This window comes from Crassostrea angulata, chromosome 5 (assembly GCF_025612915.1).
Source record: "Crassostrea angulata isolate pt1a10 chromosome 5, ASM2561291v2, whole genome shotgun sequence".
Lineage (NCBI taxonomy): Eukaryota > Metazoa > Mollusca > Bivalvia > Ostreida > Ostreidae > Magallana > Magallana angulata.
In genome coordinates, this window is record NC_069115.1 from 14420385 (window position 1) to 14444974 (window position 24590).

The following is a 24590-nucleotide window of genomic DNA, read 5'->3' on the forward strand; positions in this document are numbered from 1 at the left end:
ATGTGGTAACAGTAAATTGATACACCTTAGGGTAATTAAAAATTTGATGAGACACATAATTATGATTGCTTGATTTAGATGTTTTGCGGCTTTTAATTATGTGGTAACAGTAAATTGATATTAACCTACCATTGAGAGCCTCCAAATAAGTTTTAACACCTTTGGCTAATCAAATTATTCTAATATATGATTATAATTATATATATATATATATATATATATATATATATATATATATTAACATCGGATTATATAAATAGTTATAAATTTTTATATGATGAATTACGATATATTTCATATTAATATTTACTCAAATTATAATATTTTGTATAAATGAGATAATATTTCCTTCACAATGATTTAGAGATAACACCTGGATAAAACAACAAAACTAGGCAAAATAAATATTCTTTTTTATTTTCAATGTTTTCAACTGCAAACATGAATACATAACACATACATAAACAATATCATATACAAACATGAATAAGTAAGTTATCTCAATACAAACACAATGTTTCACAGAATCACAGTACATCACAGTACATCACGGTACATCACATCGCACCTCAAACGTCAAACACACCAGCGTAAATAGATCCGCAGACCTTCAGGAAATGGGACGCGGTGATGATGTCCTCCATGTATCTGGCTGCCGCATCTTCTATCTTCTTCTGCGTGGTTGTCACTATCTGCCTCACGTTCCTCTCCAGGTCACATGCGGCGATCCTTGTCTTCACCAACTCTGCTTCCCTCAGCAGCAGGGGGATCAGGTGATATAAAGGAAGAGAGAGTCCTTGGGCCTTCACGTTCATCCTGCGATGCCAACCTGAAAAATAAATAGTGAATAAATATACAAATTCTTACTCGTAGAACAAATGAATATAAATTATAACTACAATTTTCACCTTTAGTAAAATGACTTATTCTAGCCAAATATAGAATTTTTCATTCTTCCAACTTACAAAATAATTTAAAAGTAATAGATTTGAGTGTGAACAAAATATTTATAGCATACCTTCAACATCGTTGTTGGTTCTCACTTTGAAGTCAAAGACGCTCCAGGATCGGATAGGGAAGACTGGATTCTGCATCCACTGAGTCTTGACGTATCCTACCAGCTCCTCTAGATGCGGTGGACATCTGTTGGTCATGGCGTTGAAAACGTCCTCAACATGATTCCAGGGTAGGAACGGCAATGCCATCAGCTGTTTGATGAAGACGTGGGTTGTCTCCCTCTCCCTGAAGGTTGTCGCAAGCCCAAGGTTCTGCACCTTCGTCCAAACAGCCTTCGTCCAGTGGAAGGCACAGCCCTTGATGATGACTTCTGGAAAAACCTGCCGAATGGCCTGCCATACACCTGAAAATATGTAGAACATAATTAATTCTATTCTGGATTGTTACATAATTAAGTTCATTAAAAATATCTTATTTTTTAATTCGCATTAATATATATCGTTAACTTTAATGTATGTCACCTATATTTCATTAAATCAATAGTACACACCTGCTTCAAAATCTGCTGTCATCATCTCCACAGCAACACTGTCCAGTCGATCCTGAATTGCCCTGAAGACCTACATAAAAAATAAATAACTATTAATAATATTAACAACACAGGCGTATTCAATTAGAACTATTAAAACAAATATAATATTTTTACCTCAACATAATCTTCTTTGCGTCGCCTAGACATCAGTGCAAACACCAACGGGAACTGCATCGACTTCCCATCTTTGTGAACGAAGGCATGGATGGAGAGAAGCTGGCCGTTGGGTTTCATGAAGCTGGGAACAATCTGTGAAAGACAAAATCATAATCATCCAATAGTTCTTGATTATTTTATTTCCTTTATACTTTAAATAATACCGAATTTACATTTTGCTTACCTTGAATGTGCCATCAATGTACCATCTCTTGGCGTTTCCAAGTAACCCAAGCTGGTGATCCGTGGCGAAGACAAGATGCCTGGCACCATCATGACTGATGTCAGCTAACAAGAAGTCAGGACAGCCCAAGAAATTCATGTCAATCTACAGAGTAAAAGAGAGATATTAAAATAATGAAAACACGAGCATATTCATGTAGAGGATAAAAAAGAAGTACAGTGTTTACCAGTTTACCTCAAAATCCAGATTCGATGGCTCTGTCGGTCTGAAGCCAGCTCTGTGTCGATTGACGTAACGCTTCACGTTTGATGACTTTGGGGCGAGGAACCTCTGGTCATCAACCAACTGATCAGCGACGGTTTTCTCTACGATGTCCCGGGCCTGTCTGAACACCTGTTGTCTGGCAATCTCCTTCGCCTGTGAATAAAAAAAATAGACATTGAAATATTAACATTTAGTGGCAAAATAAACATATGAATTATACTGTTCGTTAGACCTTTATACCTTAGAAGAAATCTTCTTCAGCACTGGAAGTTTCAGATCTCCCGGATGGCAATGCTGGGCAGGACCTCTAACAAAGGAGTCTCCCTTCTGCAGCACGGTGGCATGGCACCTCATCTTCGTTGATCGTACGGCACACGTCCACGCTGTTGATGTCTTGTTCTCTCGCTATGAAGAAAAGAAACATTTTTATTCAGACAAGGAAAAATCATTATTACTGACCACATATACAAAAATACTAATATATTTTAAATACTTCCGTTTAATTTTTTTGTGAGATATACCTTTACTCCATACGTAAACCCATCGGAGGCCACAAGCAGCTTTCCACCTCTTTTGCTTCCCTTCTCCAACACCTCAAATTGAATGGGCCTCTCGTCTAGGATGGTGTCGTCCATATCTTCTTGCAATGACCTGTTTTAAAAAAGAAATACCTATTAATAATATATCAAATAACATATCAAGTTAATCCAATTATTAATTTATAAATTCATATATATATATATATATGTAAATTTACATTTATAGATGACTTATCGTTAAAATACCCTTCTTCTGGTTCCAAATCCTCTTCATCTATGGCCCGTCTGTGGGAAATATCAAAGGACTCTAATACCTCTGGAGGACGGTATATGGAATCTTCTTCTTCAGGCTGAAATAATAAATACATGCATTAATTAATGGAAAAAGAGAAATCTGAAAGAGATGACATTTTCTAACATTTTTTATAAATAGTGTAAATCACATTAAATATAATATACAGATTTGTATGAATTATATAAATAACCACAATGTTAAAACTATACCCCTAAGTCCATCTCAGGCATTGGTGGTATCACCAGTGTTGGTGGAGCATCTTGCCGATCTTCTACTACAGTTGACTGTAAAATCTCGTTCGACGCTTCCATTGGCTCAGGCTATAAAATAAGGAAACAATATTATGTCGGTATAATTTATTTAAATCAAATAAAGTACTTTATATAAAATAATTAGATAAAATAGTGTAAAAGTAGTGTAAAATTTAAATCACTTCTAAAGAATTGAAATTTACAACAAATATAATAAAATTATGTAAATATAGTACCAAACTGTCATTTCTGCTGATGTTGAAATTTCTGCAGGGCTGGCACAGAAAAGGGAAGTCTTCTTTCCGCCTTCTGAGGTCCCGGTAAAGTTGTCTTGAAATGCCTAAATTTAAAATAATAAAATAATTTTAAGAATATATGAACAATCTAATAATATCTTGTGTTATTACAATGGGCTTCCTTAATTCCTCATGTGATTATTTGCTTAATTCCTCCAGTGATTATTTGCTTAATTCTCGTGTGATTATTTGCTTAAATGATGAGACAGGATAAAAACTATAAAAAATTTAAACCACTTACCAGAATTGCATGTTCTGTGTTGCCATTTCGAACACCCATCACACTCTAATGCTTCCTGGAGATGACGTACTGTCTTAAAACAAACTACACACTGGTCTATAAATGAAAAATAAAATATATGAGTGTCATAAGTAAAAGCTGCGCTCGCTGTAATATACATATCTAGGTGTACATTGAATTGTAGAGTAATAACAATATGATTACGTTATTTTAAATTATCTGAATCAAATCTTGGTATAAGTAAGTAAATCATTTATTACATAGTGACATGTGTTTCAATTGAACTTAAACACATTGAAATCACGTAGAACAAGTGAATCAATTTAACTATCTTGATACAGTGTCTGTTGTTTAATTACAACGGTAAATTGTAAACGGTAAATCTACTATCTATCGTCATCTGTTAAATTGCTATTTAAAGTTAGAAATATAGTGCATCAAGGGTTTTTAATATGGTCTTCAAAATCAAATATTTCATGAACGACTTTGTCGTAAATATTTTGTAAAATGCAGCCCTGCTATTTTTTTTATGAGATTGAAACAAGGAGGGATAATAATTTAACGGGAGATTTGCAACTTAAATGAAATGTATATTGTATAAACATGTACTACAAAGATTGAAACAAGGAAGTATAATAATATAACGGGAGATTTGTAACTTAAGGTAGTCCATCCATAACTATCATATTTCATATCTAATAGATTGCAAGTTTGATCACTAAAATCTTAGTGTGATTATAAGGAGTTTATTAAATAATAAAGTTTCACCTTTGAAATCTTAAAAAAAAAAAAAATTTTAATTAATTTTAATAAATTTATCATATGTTGAAGTTAACATTGAAGTCTATGGGAAAAATGCATTCTTAAATATATTTTTTTAGTACAAGTAATTTTCTCACATTTCTCCTGGTTAAAAGTTGCAAAAGCTTTGCAAAAAGTTCATTTAATTGACTACATACATACACCCAAATTATTAAATTCACCTTAGTTATGGATGGACTACCTTAAATGAGATTGAAGATGAATTCCAGTTTTTAATAATTTGTCCATCACCTCGTAGTTTAAGAGAAAAGTATATTAAAAAATACTACTCCCGAAAACCAAGTGTTAAGTATACATTTATTATCTATTTCGAATACAAATAACAATAATTTTTTAATAAAAATATTCATTCACTAACACTGAAATATTTACAAGAATTGTTACTCCCAATATTTGAAACTTTGTTTTAAAGATTGGAAATAAAGGAGACTTTAAAACATTTTCATTTAGATTATTTCAAAGTAAAAAAAACTTGAATGGGAAATTACAAGTTATAATAAGTTATAATATCTTGAATCATGATTGATTTACGTGTACATTGCAAACAACATTACACACAAATATTAGCTAATGCATATTGTATAAACATGTAAAACATGTACTGCAAAGATTGAAACAAGGGGTATAATAATCTAACGGGAAATGATAAAAAAAATAAAAAATACCAATAAATGCATTGAATTTATCACAATATTAATTTAAAGCAATATGAGCTGCAATTTTCACGGTGAAATTTTCCCCCCGAAAATGTTATTTTCTAATAAAATGACAAAAATATCTTCGTTTTTAAATTTCTGTTAGCCATACTTTCGTGGAAATGCCGAGCAAAATTGAATTATTGTCGCCCTGTACAAAAATTTATCTGCTGTATTCCTTAGAAGAGAAATCATTCTACTGACAAAAATTAATGATTTATTCAAATCTTATTTATCATAAAAGTTTAAGTTACACACAGACTTATCAAACTAGCAAGTTTTTGCAGCAAAATTAAATTATAAAAAAAATACAGCTCATATTGCTTTAACAATAACTTATAACAAATTTATATTACTTACCAGACATTCTCAGATGAAACTTTCAACTTCAACACTGAATTGATGATGATGAAAATGGAGAAGGGATCTTCGCATATGTAGCCGCTAGTTCTCATAATTAACACCCGTCTCATAATTAATTTCTCCTCCTTAGTTTGACATGGAGAGCCTCCAAATTAGTTATAATATCTTAATTAGAAAACCGATTCAGACACTTAATAATGATTGCTAAACAAACATAATTATATTGGAACGTGGATAGGATAATCGCTTTTTACATTATTAAAATTATCAGTGAATGTACCACATTAAACATGATCATTTGTAGATATGTTTTCAATAAAGTCAATTTTAATTACTTAAAAATATTTGCCAGAAAACATCGCAATATACATAATAAATAATATAGGTGCGAAACGTCTCAGTGCGAAAGGTCTTTAGGAGCGAAACGTCTCAGGGCGAGACGTCAATAAGGGCGAAACGTCCCGTTCCCGGGGGTGTATGGTGTCAAAAAATGTCTTACATTTATTCGGTAAAATTGCCGAAAATGTGCTTAAGTACCCCCCCTCCCCCCCCCCCAAGAGAAATCTGGATCTGCGCACGAGATGGCATTTAATTTATTCAGCGTTGATGCGTTTCAGTTACATGCACGTGTTTTTCATCAAAATCCACAGGACAATCTTTAAAGGGAAAGGTCAGGTATAACACATCTCTAGTGAAATAGATAAACAAAAGTTTGTTTAAAACATCCACCATATACTTTATCTCATGATCTCATCTTAAGCCATCAAACTTGGTTTAATTATCTGGTCAGAGTTAAATCTCCTGCAAGTGCATGGAGGCTGCCATGATAGCATCTCTGTGACGTCAGCATACCACTTCGATAAACTGACCCACTTATTGTATAACATAACTCTGCAAGAATGGCGCAAGAAAATACATTTGGGAGAGTACCTTATGCATTTAAATCTGAATATACCGAAGAAGTTGAAAATCTGCCTGCCAATAATAAATCATTAAGTCCAATTATTCCAACATTAGAGGAATGGTGTTCCTGTAGACAGTTTGAGGTCATGCCCACTGCCGAGGAATGCATGTGTTGTAAACATTGCGATTATACATAAGAAAATATGGGAGAGATAGGTTGTATAACTGACCATGACCAATTTGATCTTCTAATTCTTAATCCAGATGTTCTTTCCATTACTATTATTCAATTTATGATGTTTATGGATGTGTAACTTCCCTAGACACTGACCACACATGTGAACTGATAAGAACTGTGAATGGGGTATGCTGACATCACAGAACATTTGGAAGTTTTCGGGATGCTGGGATAAAACCCGATGATAAGCCACAACATATTTAACTCTAAACAGTGGAGAGCATCAAAATGGCAGCTCCCATGACTTTGTCAAACTTTGATATTCAATCAGTGATTGTTGCTGAATTATGATCATGTTAAGAAGAATTTTGTGGTTGACATTATTTTTATGGTAAATATAAATATTTCAACTCTTGTTTACTTTTGCCTGACCTTTCCCTTTAAAAAAACACATAAAAGCATGGCACCATTTCTTTTAGTAGATACTTATAGATTATAAATTTCATCTGTAAACGTTATAAACACCTACGTATAACACATTATATCTCATACGTGTGGTGTATATTACCCGTGTGATAAACCTTTGCTATATCACACGGGTGATGCTATATCAAATACTTCCGGTCGGAACTACTTTTGACACAGCCCCTCGCTTCAACGCTTTTCGAAAATTTGCTAGTACTTTCAACATAACTATATCTACTACAAAAATTAATATAAAATTGATTTTGTCAAAGTTACAAAATTGAAGGAAAACACATAACTGCGTAGCACAGGCGTCGGAACCGGGGGGCTATTGTGAGGGGGGGGGGGGGGGAGGTTAGCCCCCCCCCCCTACCTTTTTTGCAAAGATATTCAAAACCGTAACCACAATACCCCTTTTTCTTGTTTGTCAAGATTTTTGATAAATTTAGCCCACTTCCAACTTTCAATTTGCTTTGTGAAGTTTATAAAACTAACACAGTTACAAATTACGTTAACTGTCAAGGATCGAGTTCATCCTGACGATGCGATGAAAACAGAGCGCTCTGGTTGTGTTTATATACAAGAACTTACCGAAATAATGTTTCATAAGACTTTTATTCCACCACCAGTAAGCATCCTTATTCTTGAATCATAAGGCTAGCCTAGTGTTTGTTTTATAAAACATTATGCATCAACAACTGTTCCTCGTTCGAGTCAATTCAAACTAACGAGCATTCGCAACTTTGTGTATGTCAACAAAACTGATTATTCAAGTCTTCTCATCGGAATTTCCATTTAATCAAGTGAATAAGCTCTAAGAAAAATTATCTAGAGCTAAAAAATTATTTTAAGGTTTATTTCAGTGAAACTTTACATTAAAACAGTTAGATTTATCTCAGGAATGACGTACTAAATTGTATTGCGCAAGGTCACAATAGCCGCATAACACAACGTTGCATCATCGTTTTTAATCTTTGAAAAAAAATCCAATTTGGGTCACACAAGGGACTGTCTCAAAAGCGTCATAATATAAATCAAATTGTATGAGATAAATAGAACATCTATAATTGTGTGATTTTATATTTGCTTTATCCAACTCGTTGAAATGGTTATATTCGCTCGGCAAGCCTCGCGAATATATACACCATTTCAACTCGTTGGATAAAGCAAATATAAAATCACACAATATAGATATCCTCTATGTTTACAAATTATGCAATAATGCCATTTAATAAATTAAAACACTAATAAAGTGTGTAGATCAAAGTTAAGGGATGACCATTCAATGATCTAAATAACCCCCTTTTTTTTTAAAATAAGTAACGCTATAGGTGATTCTAAAAAGCCTTTTTTCAGTTATCTGTTTCAATGGACTCAGTACGAATGAAATAAACAACAATATTTGTTATCTAAAAAAGAACTCATTATAGGCCAAAATATGATTATTCACATTGTTCAGCCCTGCGATTTGTGCAATGCATTATATAAAGTTATTAATAACCTTCTTAAAAGTAAACTTTTGCCGCGGATTAATTTAGGCCTAAAACGGACCGGTGCATAGTACAAGTCCAATGATTGGATAACATTTACGTTGACGATATACGCCTTAGCCCTCTATACTAAAGAAGGCACGCATGCAGGGACTATTTCCAAATTATAATATAATTAATTACGATATATATGCCTGTTTTTAATTTATGGCCTCATGCTCCGTTTGATCACACAACCCTCAAACCACATATGACAAAAACGTTGAAAAATCCCGAAACTATGACAAGAACGTCAAAAAAATCCCCAAACAAAACGCACATGTCCAAAATAAACCTGCATGACTGATGTGCAATGTACATAAATTTTCTCCGCAGTACATGTTTAACAAAATCATGCCCACAACTCGTTTTTTTTGTGTTTTTGTGGTTTTTTTTTTTTTTTTTACATCTTTTAAATATATTCTAATTAATCACATGTATATATGTGTCTTTTATTAATTTTCAATCTAAAGTTGAAAATGATTACATGACAAAAAACTTACAGTTTTTCAATATACTTATTCATCTCTGGAATATGTATTTAAATTTAATAATTCAAACAGTTAATTTTTCATTTTTAAAAAAAATATATTATATAACAAATTTAAAAAAAAAATGAAAAATTAACTGTTTGAATTATTAAATTTAAATACATATTTTAGAGATGAATAAGTATATTGAAAAACTGTAAGTTTTTCTCCATGACATTGGTATTCATCGTGGTATTTTTATCAACGCACCCAACTCGGCCCCCAATCAACCCCTACCTCCCACTTCCCAAAGATCATTACAGTGTAGCAGTATACAATAAAGAAATCCTATATTTATGTACAATAAAGAAATTTAATATTTCGTCGTAATTACACTTTTAAATGTTGAATTGATTGAAATCGATAATGAAAAGGTACAAATTGAATTAATAACTAAATATGATTTAAATCTGTTCTGTTTCAAATAACCCGTATGCATACTGAATATTTAACACATGCCTTAAAATTAGATATGATTTTTTAAATCAAAAACTATCATTTAGTGAAGAAAATTCCGCATTATTTATCTTTAGAATTTGAATATTTTCCCTTTCTGATTTTAATGAAAAAATCTCTAGGCCACGACCATCTCCGGGCCTCTTACATATACAACGTGACAGCCCTGACGTCATCTTTACATCTATATGGGGTTATACTATACAAACACATGTATTATGTAATTAATTAAGTATATCATGCAGATAAAGAAAAACCTAAAAATATCATCTGTATATTAGAATCGATGTCACATCTATTTAAACGTTTTAAAATTTTTAAGATATTGGATCCCCTACCGAGATGATATTTGTATCAATAGGCTGTCAATTTCTGAGACGAAATAAAAAGGTAAACTTATTGTGCAATTATGTTAAAGTCTTGTAATTGAAATAATTCAAAACAATGTATGAATTTCTTCAGTTAGTTTTGAATCTTTGAATCACAAAACTTTAATATAAACGTTGTATTAACCAAAATTAATAGACAGCACCGAGCAGGGAATTAATTCACAATGAATGGGGGGGGGGGTTCTGTGCGAATTCAAAGAAAGATAACTTCCACATGCGTATACACTGAAAAATTTAGCCCTATCTTAAAATGTATTCAAAAATACAATCACTATACTTGAGTGTTTCATTATATTTAAATTGTTTAGAAACTCATCTTGTCTTTCAGAACTGAAATCAACGTGATTTGGTGTCCTTTACAAGGACAGTACAGTTGCAGTCTAGTGCTGTCAATAAGTTGCTTACTCCCACTTATAATATTATATATATATCGTAGATAAGACAACGCCGACAGACAGGGTCAAAAGCTCTACAAATAACTGACGCGAGATGTACATGCATGTATATAGAAAAAAAAGTTTGGTTCAAAATTATTTTTTAGAGTCAGATTTATTTTTCTTGGTCAATTTCTAGTTCTCTTGTATACTTTCTAATTTATCGATGAACTTTAAAAAAAAAATCTAGATCTAATTAAGTAAGATTTAAAAAAAAGCAATTCTACAAACTATTGCATTAAAGGATTCTTTAGACAATGGTTGCCATTGTTGCAAAATTGGTTGACAACTATTAAATGAACTTTCTCGTTAGTGGTTCAAACCTCAAACATTTATGAGATAAGAAATAAGAACACATGCAAAGAGGTCACATATCTGTAATGTATAATATGTTCTTTTAGAACAGTGTATAGTCATTTATTATACAAGATCTTTATCCAACGACATCTACTGGCTCCGTTTGTGCCCTGTAATGAAAAATTATAATAATAGGTGTGTTTCGATCGATCGATCGATCTATCGATCGATCGAGAGAGAGAGAGAGAGAGAGAGAGAGAGAGAGAGAAAGAGAGAGAGATAATTGATTGAAATGTACACTATAGAGTTCTAAACAGGTTATCGATTGATCGAAACCTTCAACAACCTACGGAAAATTCCGGACTGTGCGAAATAATCATGATGATGACAGACTCAAATTCCCATATAGGAAGATATGGACATTTCTTTCATCCAACGTACTGATTTATATTAACAAAAAATACTTACTTTTACCTACTACATGTATTTATGATTAATGCAATGATTTATTACAAGAAAGATGAAAATATCAACATTAAAAAACTATCTTTGATTTTTCATGTGGACTATGAAGAAAGCGATCATCGCAGAACTTTTTTTTACATAAACTGGTAACGCGGGTTATGAATTGTTTTGCAATGTCGCCACCTTCATATCCCGGATGAATCACCAAAGAAAACAGTTTACTGTTTAAATAAAACCCAACGTGCAAAAACAGTAAACTATGAAAAGAGCATGCTTCCTCTTTCTTATTATAATTATACATCTTTAAATCTTAACGGCCTTGCTCCACAAAATTACGTAATAAAATTGGTTGACAACTATTAAATGAACTTTCTCGTTGTTTGATAACCTTTAATTAAATGAACTTTTTGATTACTGTGTTCATTTACGGAAAACTGTAACTATAATAAACTACATGTATGTCTTTTTTTTAAAAAGATGAAATGGTAAGAGGTTAGCTTGGTTTCAGTAAGTTAGGTTCAGTCAAGTTTAATTTGATGCCGTGATTAATCTATGCGGTTTTTTTTTTTGTTTTTTTTGGGGGGTGGGGGGTGTTGCAAAACACTTACTCCATCTCACAGATGAACGCTGCCTTGACTGTGCAGTAATGGTCATTCCAGTGGAAACTCTCTGGTGCATAAAACATGGCGCAATCTTGATGGTGTCCGGCATTGTTCGGACTAGTGGGGGACCAGTCTGTGTAGGTGGGAGAGGACTGTGACGAGGTCCATAGCCAGTCCCCCTCAAACACGATGTCTGACAGCCCAATCCAATAACCCTCTAAAAATTCATTGTAAAAATGTGCTAATCCAATTGTTGTATACCCAATAACCATCTACATATGGTGGAATGTCTGTTATTTTAAAAGTTATTTTAACAAAACCCTACTAAAACCTTTCTCTTAATGGTAAAAGTGAGCTGTTTTAATTTTTTAATCAAAGCCCTACTCAAAAACTTACTACAAATGGAAGAGGTGGGTTACTCAAGTTGTTTTATTAATGGCCTCTTAAGTAGCACTTCACTATAAATAATAATATATTTTTTATTCTCAAAGCATTTTTGTCTTCAAAATATATCTGTTTATTGCCTTAAATTATATTAGACATTTCTAAACGTAGAGTAACTTTGATATGCTTAGACATAGGAACATAATGTAAACTATCCATGAAAACAGCATTGAGTGTTGTGTCGCAAACATTTTTCAGGATTTTTGCCAGACCGAAACCAACGTAATTAGCGAGTCTCTCTCTCTCTCTTTCTTTCTCAAACTTACCTTGTGGGTGTGTACCAGTAATTTGTGTTCGCAGAAAGGTATTTTCATCAGCAGATTCAATTTCTACGAGCTTTGAATTTCTTCTTTCACAGAAAGACTAAAAAATTCGAAACATACTGTCAATGTTTTTTATTACGAGAGAATGAAGAAAAAAAAATACAGTCATGTAATTAAGCTATGATCATTGAGACTAGAAGAAACAAGTTATGGAATTTGTGCCCAATCCCAACTGTATTTTGGTATAAAAACATGTTCAAATCAGAAGAAATGAAGCCACATGCATTGTTTTGTACTAAACACTAAAGTCTTACCTATTCTTACAAAAATGACAAGCAAATACATACATTTGACGACTAGCCCAGAATGCATACGGGGGAACATAAAGTTTATTTCAAGCTGAACAATACAAAAACGTATCATGTACATGTACATATAATATGATATAAAAAAATCACTGCCTCACCCTTTTTAAACAAAATATCTGATCATTTTATCGACGACGTGACCGGCCAGAAAAAAAAAACAGAGATAAGAAACTATTAAATAGAAAAATCTGTGGAAACTTGTGTCCCAGACCATGTCAAAGTCGCAAATGCGCGCCGTCTCCAGGGTAGTGCAGAGACTGCCTTATCAGTAATAATTGAATACCAAAAGTGTAAAAAAAATATTATTAAAACCGTTCTTGAATGAGAAGAGCGATGTTGAAGTTGGTACGTACATGTTATGTAATAGTTCCTTACAGTACTGTATGCACATAAAATCCAAAGGCAATGCTACTAGTTTTCAACCATCACGATACTTTACGATTTTTTTCCTCGTTTGATAGAATCGTTATAAAGCTCTTTATGTACGCATCATTTCTTTTAAAAAAAACTATCTATATCGTAAACACGAAAAGGCCAAAATTTCACGTGTTTGTCATAACTAGTAGAATGTATTTCAGAAGTAAAATTTTTCATACTCCGGCCTCAATAAAATCTTCCGGAACATCCTGTATAAAGGCGTAGCAAGAATTTCCGTGCCTTTTCCAATGGTTGGGACATCCCGCAGACCAAGCACCTTAAGGAAGAGAGACAGGACTTTATCATTGTGTATGCAAACCTATAGATTAGTAAAATATTTAATAAGCCGGGACAACCTTTGCTTATGCATGGCAATTTTAAAATTAAAAAAAAATAAGGATGGACTTCAACATGAATGGTCTAACCATTACCTCAGTATGAATAACCTGCATGCTTTTTACAGGGGCATCGTTACGATTTTGGTAAAAAAATTATTGCCCCGATTTAACAATGCTTTGGAAACGCATTTCTAATGATAAACCAAAATTTAAATGTTTGTGGTAGAGTTATTAATGAGATGCAGAGCTCGCAATTCTTTTTTATGCAAACAAAGAAGTTTTTTTTTTTTTAATATTTTGAATGTTGAAAGCAAAATTTCTGGTTTTGACTGAATGAATGTGACAAACGCTGAAAACTATTTAATTATGTCGTAACGAAGTACCAGAAATTAACAACACGACAATACCATGCATGGGTGTAATATGCTTTGAAAGAAAACGTTGACAAATTTTAAGCATTAAATATCATTTTATCCAGATTAATCTTGTACACTTACCTGATATGAAAGAAACCATGGTTAAAAGTAAAATTAGTTTCTTCTCCATTTCTATAGTACTAAACTTTTTACCTGTTTTACTTATCAGGTCCGTAATATAAGTATAATCGAATTTAAGGTGGATACGTAAGTTATAAATATATGTAAATAGAACAAGATTATTATCGCAATTTTTTTTTCCTGACTCAGTTTTTCGGGCAATTTAAAATTCAGAAAATTATGACAAAAACAACGCTTCAAAATTTTCAGTTTTAATTCAAAATAAAGGATAAATTAAAAAGCGTGTCAAATTAATATTTTACTTTCACGGAAAAAAAAATAAGGAATCGAAAGACGAAAGTCAACGTTTATTCATTAAAGACATTACATTTTTTTTACATTAACGAACTGATATATCCTGGTGCGCCTAATATATTTCAAATCACAAATGACTTAATCTCAGTATACTTCTGACATCTTTGAGTTATAATACTGATCCAAAAATAGCCAAATTCTGTACATGTATAGAACACCATAGTGGAAAGAGAACTCTAAATCGTTAAAATGAACGGCTGAATTTGTAATTACGAAACAGTTTAATAAGGATGTGTGTCCTAAAGCGTTCTTCTGAAGGATGTTGGCACCTGAAATAAAAGTAATGTCGATCAACTTAAACCCCCTTGGATATAAAGGGGGACCTAAATATTCATTTATTTTCTTTGTGACCCATGTCACATACCATTTTTGGAAATATAGGGCCCTAAACAAAAATTACAATTTTTCTGCTGTGTTTAAACAAATTTATGTCTTTAAAACTCAAAACTGTTTTAAAATCGGACTATGCATTATGGATATTGGGGTAAACAATTGGTTTTTCTGAAAATTTCGATTCCGCATTCTTGGCTAGGAAAATAGTGTTAGGTAGCAAGGGACAGTTTCGAATAAAGTACTCGTCAATATTTTTGTAAAATTGAGAGTTGCTGTACTTGAAGGCTTATGAGTGTTGCTAAAATTCATGAAATGATTTTTAATGATTATCATTAGTTAGAGGGGTGTCTCTTGTTGAAATTGATATGCAATATGTAGGCCCCTTGTGTTAGGTACATGAGAATCAGAAGTAAAATGCGAAACCTGCGGCTTTGACTGTTGTGCTGACTTTACACAGTGAAATTGCAAGTTACAGACGGGAGGTAAAATAACACGAAAAGTAGGTGGATGGGACTTTGTAAACTATACACCGGTAAGTTTCTGACATGTGATAGTGCAGCATGCACGCGGTACGGAAGGTCAACCCTCTGCAAGGAATTAGCTGGGGGAGGTCTAAAAAGCTGAAAAATCATGAAAAATTAGCAAAATATGAAAGGGTCAAAATCTCATAAAAACCAGTATGTAGAGAAATTTACAGGTTTTGATTAGTAATTTTCTTCAGAAATTGGTGATTGGCCTTATAAAGATTGAATTGAAGGTATTTGTGCTGAATGGGAACTGAGGAAATTCTAGTTACAGAGTTCCGAAGACAAGCATCCCTTGGCTACAATGAATTGGATAAAAAAAACTGTCCCCTGCCACCTTATGATCAAAATTATATTAACTCATGCCTAAAATAATGCAATAATTGTTAAATCGCACTTGAACACATTCGGATTTTTATGTCGTTCTTAAAGCTGCTTGGTCCAATTTTTTTTTGTTATTACAATATCAATTTTTTTTTTCTATACAAACCATTTATCTTAGAAAGTTATGGACTTTTTAGCTCACCTGAGCTGAAAGCTCAAGTGAGCTATTCTGATCACATTTTGTCCGTCGTCCGTCTGTCCGTCTGTCCGTCTGTCTGTCTGTCCGTCTGTAAACTTTTTACATTTTGAACTTCTTCTCTAAAACCGCTTATCCAATTTCAACCAAATTTGGCACAAAGCATCCTTATGTGAGGGCGAATATAAATTGCAAAAATAAAAGTCCGATCTGTATTCAAAGCGGAGAAAACCTTGAAAATGTAGAAAAAGGGGGGTGCATTTTTAAAAATCTTCTTCTCAAGAACTACTGATTCCAATTCAACGTAGTTTAGCATAAATTATCCTTATGGGAAGGAAAATATAAATTGCAAAAATTAAGTGCTAATTCTGTGTCAAATTTGAGTTATTACGAAAATAATAATAAAGGAAATGGGTGTTTCAATCAGTTTAATAGCTTCGGGCTCGGCATCCGGTAATCCGGCATCCGGTAAAATGGGTAGGCAAGACTTGGTCTGGGCAAAACAAAGATTGGCAGATATTAATCTGCCAATCTCATTAAAATATCAGGATATTTGATGGACTAGTATATTTGTATTCGCTGTAAATATTGCTGCAAAATAATGCGTATTTGGAATTGACGATTGTCGATCTGCCTTGGCTTTTATTTTGCATACCCATTTTACCTAGACTCGTATTCCATACATCTAAAACGAGGTTCTTTGTTTAAAGCAGCCATGACATTATAAGAAAAAGGGTCGATCTGACTATGATGAATTTGCTTGTTGTGCAACAGTTCGCGTATGAAGGGAAATTTTTGAAACATGCAAAATATATCGTTGCCGATTTTGTGAAGTAAATTGAGGCTAAATATTTCAATGCGTTGACAGTTTTCACACATGACGTTGGTGTTAGCTTGTTCCGATTATCGTTTCGTTTTCATTATTTCTGCTTGTAACCTGGGAACAATCGTCTGTATTATTTCGTGATTTTTACGTATCAAATCAAACAGAGACTTTGGTAAATCAAACAGTTAACTGTTTACCTGCGCAAATTAAGCAAAATCTGATGTATTAAAAAATAATGAAATACAATTCATTCTACCGGTAATTCGATCGGCATTATCTTTTGCGTAATGGTAGATTAATGCAATAGGTTTTGTTGCGATGCTCGGCATTTTCTCGAGTTTATTCAATTTAAATAAAGTTTGACATTGCTGACGGAAATATGTAGGTATATACATGTATCTATATGATTCATTTCGAAAAAATAAATTGTGTTCTTTATTTGTTATAGTGAATGTTTCTTGTGTTTAATTGTTTTCAATTTCTAATAACTAACCATATTTGAGTGTTAAGCTTCAAATTATAAGCAAGATACAGAGATTTGCTCACAATTCTATGTTTGTACACAGATCTTAAAAACTAAAGATTAAAAAAGTAAAAAATTTGTCAATATTTATTGAGAAAATTTTCAAAGTCTGTTCGTTCAGAAACCAACTTTAACATCTTATTGTATTGTAAACTTAACATTTTTTCGTCATTATTACTCCTACTGTACATGTGATCCTTCACTGTGTTTGTGTACATTTGTATAAACTGATTTTGAACCTCAAATACCAGTGAACTGGTATTGAGTGAATAAAAGAATATAAAATCTTAGGCCATTCTTTTTTTCCATTTTAAATGCTGAATAGGAAATACCAAGTTAAAAATCATAAGCTGAATGTAATAAACTCATGTGAACAAAATATGAATCAAACCTAGGCGAACTGTGAGCTCTGTATCTTGCTTATAATTCTACAATTGACGCTGAAATTTTGGTTGAACATTAGAAAATCTCTATGAATTAGAGTATGTTAAATACTTGTACAAACAAAATAAAATAATGATACTGTGAAATCATTAGATTTCGTGGTGGCTCATTTTTCGTGGAATTCTTGGGTACCTCTCATCCACGAAATAACATCCTTCACGAATTGATGAATTAGGGTAATAAAGTCATATTCCCTTTTGTAGATATATATGAAAACACGAAATTACGTCCCCACGAATCTGTAAAATTTAAGTCATCCACGAAAATTGGCCCCCACGAAATTTAATGATTCCACAGTATTCTGTATATATCTACTCTCCCTCTCTTTATACAATAAATAATGTGAAATCTACATCAATTTTGATAGTTTTTCAGACACGAGTAAAAAAAAACGACATCTTTAAAACAGTTTCCATATTTCTGACACATTTCTGTTGCGGGGATAAAGTAATTATCGCTATTCCTAAGAATATCACAGCGGAAAATTATCCTGGTTTGTACGCGAAGTAAATAACAGTCATTTAATTGTAATGGAGAAGACAAATAAAATTTTTGAATGTTTTTAATTTGAGAAATTGAGCACATTGAGGTACAATTTTCTTCTTCACATCTATACATGTAGGGTTTTTAAAATAAAAAACAATAACTATTATTTTTTTTTAAAACAATAACTAGTAAGTAGTGAGTAGTTGATGAAAAAAATGTAACTATATGCACTCATATATTTTGATCGCTTTACAAAGTGGGGGGGGGGGGGGCAGAACGAAAATATAGGGATTTGGAAGTCAACAACTTAACAGTATACCTCTACCAAATGTTTAGTTTTATATCTTGCGTAGAATTTTCTTATTCTGGTAAAAAATAGTATTTCATGAAGGTACAATGTCAAAGATTACATGTATACAAAAAAAGTGTAAAATTCGAATACTTTACAATATTTATTTTTTGTTTTTCTACCGAGGGACCATATAGCACAATATCTTTTGAACGCCCATTGTTGCTCAGGTGAGCGATGTGGCCCCATGGGCCTCTTGTTCCTATTTACACCAGCAAAATCAGTCTCCTTTCAAAGTTAGAAATATTCAAAGTAAATAAAAATAATTTCTTTTTGGGCAAACGAAAAAACAAACTAAAATGCATCACGGAAATGTTTAGAAAAGGAAATGGTATGGTTTCGTCCCCCAAATAATTGGGGTTATTCAACCCGCATGCTATGTATCGATTGAAAAGAAAGCAAACATCAGAAATATTAGCGAACAAAACGTACACATGTTTATTTGTAATTTGTCTGATCATTTCGACCTTTACTTAAAGCGATGTCAAAATCGTAATTCAACCATACCCGTATCGTCGTCAGGGGTGAACTTTAACATAAGGCGAAATAACGCGGTACCCTTTTATGTCGTTTGTTTTGTTAGCAAATTTTGTACGTATTTTTCTTCATTGAAATTTGGATTAATTGACTAGGAAAACTACTGCAATGTCTATTATTATAGATATACTTAGCATAACCATCGTTTAAAAGCGTGCATAAAATTCGATATAAAATCGGACCAAGCAGCTTTAAAATTGATTAGATTTTCAACCCCTACCTCCCACTTCCCAAAGATAATACAATGTACATGTAGCAGTATACAATGAAAGAATATCCAATATTTATGTACAATAAAGGAATCGAATGTTTCGTCGTATTACACTTTTCAATATAAAGTAAAATTGGGAACAAGTGCGCTTGCACTTCGGGTAAATGTTGAATTGATTTAAAAATCGATAATGAAAAGGTACAAATTGTATTTATAACTAAATATGATTTAAATCTGTTCTGTTTCAAATAACCCGTATGGATACTGAATATTAAACACATGCCTTAAAATTAGATATGATTTTTTAAGTCAAAAACTATTATTTAGTGAAGAAAATTCCGCATAATTTATCTTTAGAATTTGAATATTTTCCCTTTCTGATTTTAATGAAAAAATCTCTAGGCCACGACCATCTCAGGCCCTCTTACATGTACCTGTACAATGATACAGCAGACATCACTTTTGCAAGTATAGAACCAGTACTGTTTCATATATAAACGTTTTAAAAAATTTAAGATATTGGATCCCCTACCGAGATGATATTTATATCAATAGGCTGTTAATGACTGAAACGAAATAAATAGGTAAACTAATTGTGTTACGTTAAAGTTTTGTAACTGAAAGAATTCAAAACTTTTAAAATTGTTTTAGTTAGTTTTGAATCTTTGAATGACAAAACTTTAATATAAACGTTGTATTAACCAAAATTAATAGACAACAGGGAATTAATTTACAATGAAATGGGGGGGGGGGGGGGTCTGTGCGAATTCAGAGAAAGATAACTTTCACATGCGTATCTGTAGCGACCTCACCGCTAAAAAAATTAAACATTTCGAGAGCCCTATCTTAAAATGTATTCAAATAATACAATCACTATACTTTAGTGTTTCATTATATTTAAATTGTTTAGAAACTCATCTTGACTTTCAGAACTGAAATCAATGTGATTTGGTGTCCTTTACAAGGACAGTACAGTTGCAGTCTAGTGCTGTCAATAAGTTGCTTACTCCCACTTATTATATTATATATATATATCGTAGATAAGACAACGCCGACAGACAGGGTCAACAGCTCTACTCAAGTCAAATAAGATGTAAGTACATGTACAGGTATTACTAACTGACGCAAGATGTACATGCATACATGCATGTATATATAAAAAAAAGTTTGGTTCAAAATTAATCTTTTAGAGTCAGATTTTTTTTCTTGGTCATTTTCTAGTTCTCTTGTATACTTTCTACTTTATCGATGAACTTTTTTTTAAAATCTAGATCTAATAAAGTAAAATTTAAAAAAGGCAATTCTACAAACTATTGCATTAAAGGATTCTTTAGACAGTGGCAACTGTGGTTCAAACCTCAAACATTTAAGAGATAAGAAAAAGCAACACATGCAAAGAGGTCACAGCTAGATTTGTAATGTATAAGATATTCTTTTAGAACAGTTTATAGTTCATTGTACAAGATCTTTATCCAACGTCATTTACCGGCTCTGTTTGTGCTCTGTGATGAAAAAAATATAATAATACATGTAGGTGTGTATCTATCGATCGATCAATCGATCAATCGAGAGAGAGAGGGAGAGAGAGAGAGAGAGAGAAATGATTGAAATATACACTATTGAGTTCTAAACAGTTTATCGATTGGTCGAAACCTTCAGCAACCTAAGAAAAATTCCGGACTGTACGAAATAATCATGATGATGCCAGACTCAAATTCCCATATAGGAATTCGAAGACATGAACATTTTTTTCATCCAACGTTTTGATATATATACAAAAAATACTTACTTTTACCTACTGCATGTACTTATGATTAATGCAATGATTTATTACAAGAAAGATGAAAATATCGACAATAGAAAACTATATCTTTGATTACCTTGATTTTATTCATGCAGACTATGAAGAAAGCGATCATCGCAGACAAAAATTACATAAAATGCTAACGCGGGTTATGAATTGGTGTGCAATGCCGCCACCTTCATACCCCGGATGAATCACCAAAGAAAGCATTGTACTGTTTAATTAAAACCTAACATGCACGTGCAAAATCAGTAAACTATGAAAAATGCATGCTCCCTCTTTCTTTTTATAATTATACATCTTTAATTCTTAACGGTCTTGATTCACAAAAATATGTAATAAAATTGATTGATATATTTTAAATGAACTTTGTCGTTGTTTGATAACTTTTAAATGAATTTTTTGATTGCTGTCTTCATTTACGGAAAACTGTAACTATAATAAACTACATGTTTGTCGTTTTTTGGTCTTTTTATTTTTAGATAAACTGGTAGGAGGGTAGCTTAGTTTCAAACATTTTAAGTTCAGTCAAGTTTAATTTGATGACAGGATTAATCTATGCGGGGTTTTTAATTATTTGTTTTTTCTTTTTTTTGGGGGGGGGTGTTGCAAAACACTTACTCCATCTCACAGATGAACGCTGCCTTTACTGTGCAGTAATGGTCATTCCAGTGGAAATTCTCTGGTGCATAAAACATGGCGCAATCTTGATGGTGTCCGGCATTGTTCGGACTAGTGGGGGACCAGTCTGTGTAGGAGGGAGAGGACTGTGACGAGGTCCATAGCCAGTCCCCCTCAAACAGGATGTCTGACAGCCCAATCCAATAACCCTCTAAAAATTCATTGTAAAGGTGTGCTAATCCAATTGTTGTATACCCAATAACCATCTACATATGGTAGAATGTCTGTTATTTTTTTAAAGCTATTTTAACAAAACCCTACTAAAACCTTTCTCTTAATGGTAAAAGTGAGTTATTTTAATTTTTTAATCAAAGCCCTACTCAAAAACTTACTACAAATGGAAGAGGTGGGTTATTCAAGTTGTTTTATTAACGGCCTCTTAAGTAGCACTTCACTATAAATAATAATATATTTTTTATTCTCAAAGCATTTTTGTCTTCAAAATATATCTGTTTATTGCCTTAAATTCTATTCGACATTTCTAAACGTAGAGTTACTTTGATACGCTTAAACATAGGAACATAATGTAAACTATTCATGAAAACAGCATTGAGTGTTGTGTCGCAAACATTTTTCAGGATTTTTCAGGACTTAATTAGTGAGTCGCTCTCTCTCTCTCTCTCTTTCTTTCTCAAACTTACCTTGTGGGTGTGTACCAGTAATTTGTGTTCGCAGAAAGGTATTTTCATCAGCAGATTCAATTTCTACGAGCTTTGAATTTCTTCTTTCACAGAAAGACTAAAAAGTTCGAAACATACTGTCAATGTTTTTTATTACGAGAGAATGAAGAAAAAAAATACAGTCATGTAATTAAGCTATGATCATTGAGACTAGAAGAAACAAGTTATGGAACTTGTGCCCAATCCCAACTGTATTTTGATATAAAAATATGTTCAAATCAGAAGAAATGAAGCCACATGCATTGCTTTGTACTAAACATTAAAGTCTTTTCTTACAAAAATGACAAGCAAATATATATATTTGACGACTAGCCCAGAATGCATACGGGGGAACCGGAAGTTAATTTTAAGCTGAACAATACATCAATGAATCATGTACATATAATATGATATAAAAAAATCACTGCCTCACCCTTTTTAAACAAAATATCTGATCATTCCATCGACGACGTGACCGGCCAGAAAAAAAGCCCAGAGATTAAAAACTATTAAATAGAAAAATCTCTGGAAACCTGAGTCCCAAACCATGTCAAAGTCGCAAATGCGCGCCGTCTCCAGGGTAGTGCAGAGATTGCATTATCAGTAATAATTGAATACCAAAAGTGTAAAAAAAAATATTATTAAAACCGTTCTTGAATGACAAGAGCGATGTTTAAGTTGGTACGTACATGTTATGTAATAGTTCCTTACAGTACTGTATGCACATAAAATCCAAAGGCAATGCAACTTGTTTTCAACCATCACGATACTTTACGATTTTTTTCCTCGTTTGATAGAATCGTTATAATTAAAGCTCTTTAGGTACGCATCATTTCTTTAAAAAAAACTATCTATATCGTAAACACGAAAAGGCCAACATTTCACGTGTTTGTCATAACTAGTAGAATGTATTTCAGAAGTAAAATTTTTCATACTCCGGCCTCAATAAAATCTTCCGGAACATCCTGTATAAAGGCATAACAAGAATTTCCGTGCCTTTTCCAATGGTCGGGACATCCCGCAGACCAAGCACCTTCAGAAGGAGAGACAGGACTTTATCATTGTGTATGCAAACCTATAAATTAGTAAAATATTTAATCAGCCGGGACAATGTTTGCTTATGCATGGCAATTTTAAAATAAAAAAAAAAATAAGGATGGACTTCAACATGAATGGTCTAACTATTACCTCAGTATGAATAACTTGCATGCTTTTTACAGGGGCATCGTTACGATTTTGGTCAAAAATTATTCTCCCGATTTAACAATGCTTTGGAAACCCATTTCTAATGATAAACCAAAATTTAAATGTCTGTTATAGAGTTATAAGTGAGATACAGAGCTCGCAATTCTTTTGCAAACAAAGAGGTTTTTTTTTTACATTTTTGAAAGCAAAATTTCAGGTTTTGACTGAATGTGACAAACGCTAAAAACTGTTTAATTATGTCAAAACGAAGTACCAGAAATTAACAACACGACCATACACATGGGTCCTATATTCTTGGAATGAAAATGTTGAAAAATTTTAAGTATTCATTATCATTTTATCCAGATTAATCTTGTACACTTACCTAATATGAAAGAAACCATGGTTAAAAGTAAAATTAGTTTCTTCTCCATTTCTATAATACTAAACTCTTTACCTGTCTGTTTTACTTATCAGGTCCGCAATATAAGTATAATCGAATTTAAGGTTCACACGTAGGATATAAATATATGTAAATAGAACAAGATTATTATTTTTTTTTCCTGACTCAATCTTTAGGGCAATTTAAAATTTAGAAAATTACGGCAAAAAACTACGCTTCAAAGTTTTCAGTTTTCAATACAAAATAAAGGATAAATTTAATAGCGTGTCAAATTAATATTTTACTTTCACGAAAAAAAATAATAAGCAAATGAATTCTAAAAGAGGAAAAAGGTTTATTCATTAAGGGCATTACATTTTTTCTACATTGAGAAACTGCATGATATATTCTGCTGCGCCTATATGTATTTCAAACCACCCTGTTAATTTTTCGACGTTGCCAGTTGTGTACAGTTTCTTGACTTAAAATCAAAACTTCTGAGATCATTGACTTTCATAATACTGATCCAAATTTAGCCAAAC

The 24590-nt window shown here is 32.5% G+C and overlaps 3 protein-coding genes across 3 annotated transcripts; all 3 read right to left on the reverse strand.

Moving 5' to 3' along the window:
• Positions 1-407: 407 nt before the first annotated feature.
• LOC128184942 (uncharacterized) lies at positions 408-3935 on the reverse strand. The gene is made up of 12 exons (XM_052854594.1): positions 3776-3935; positions 3475-3578; positions 3197-3307; positions 2939-3042; positions 2731-2804; positions 2394-2473; positions 2124-2306; positions 1890-2033; positions 1664-1798; positions 1508-1577; positions 1019-1360; positions 408-829 (listed from the first exon to the last, which is right to left on the reverse strand). Exons 1-12 carry the CDS (start codon positions 3933-3935, stop codon positions 570-572), a joined length of 1767 nt encoding a protein of 588 aa, XP_052710554.1. The 3' UTR covers positions 408-569.
• Positions 3936-10900: 6965 nt separating this feature from the next.
• LOC128185741 (perlucin-like) lies at positions 10901-14315 on the reverse strand. The gene is made up of 5 exons (XM_052855385.1): positions 14231-14315; positions 13575-13672; positions 12614-12710; positions 11910-12120; positions 10901-11006 (listed from the first exon to the last, which is right to left on the reverse strand). Exons 1-5 carry the CDS (start codon positions 14277-14279, stop codon positions 10973-10975), a joined length of 489 nt encoding a protein of 162 aa, XP_052711345.1. The 5' UTR covers positions 14280-14315; the 3' UTR covers positions 10901-10972.
• Positions 14316-20797: 6482 nt separating this feature from the next.
• Positions 20798-24130, reverse strand: LOC128185742 (perlucin-like protein). The gene is made up of 5 exons (XM_052855386.1): positions 24052-24130; positions 23417-23514; positions 22464-22560; positions 21763-21973; positions 20798-20839 (listed from the first exon to the last, which is right to left on the reverse strand). Exons 1-5 carry the CDS (start codon positions 24098-24100, stop codon positions 20806-20808), a joined length of 489 nt encoding a protein of 162 aa, XP_052711346.1. The 5' UTR covers positions 24101-24130; the 3' UTR covers positions 20798-20805.
• Between the last annotated feature and the right edge of the window lie 460 nt (positions 24131-24590).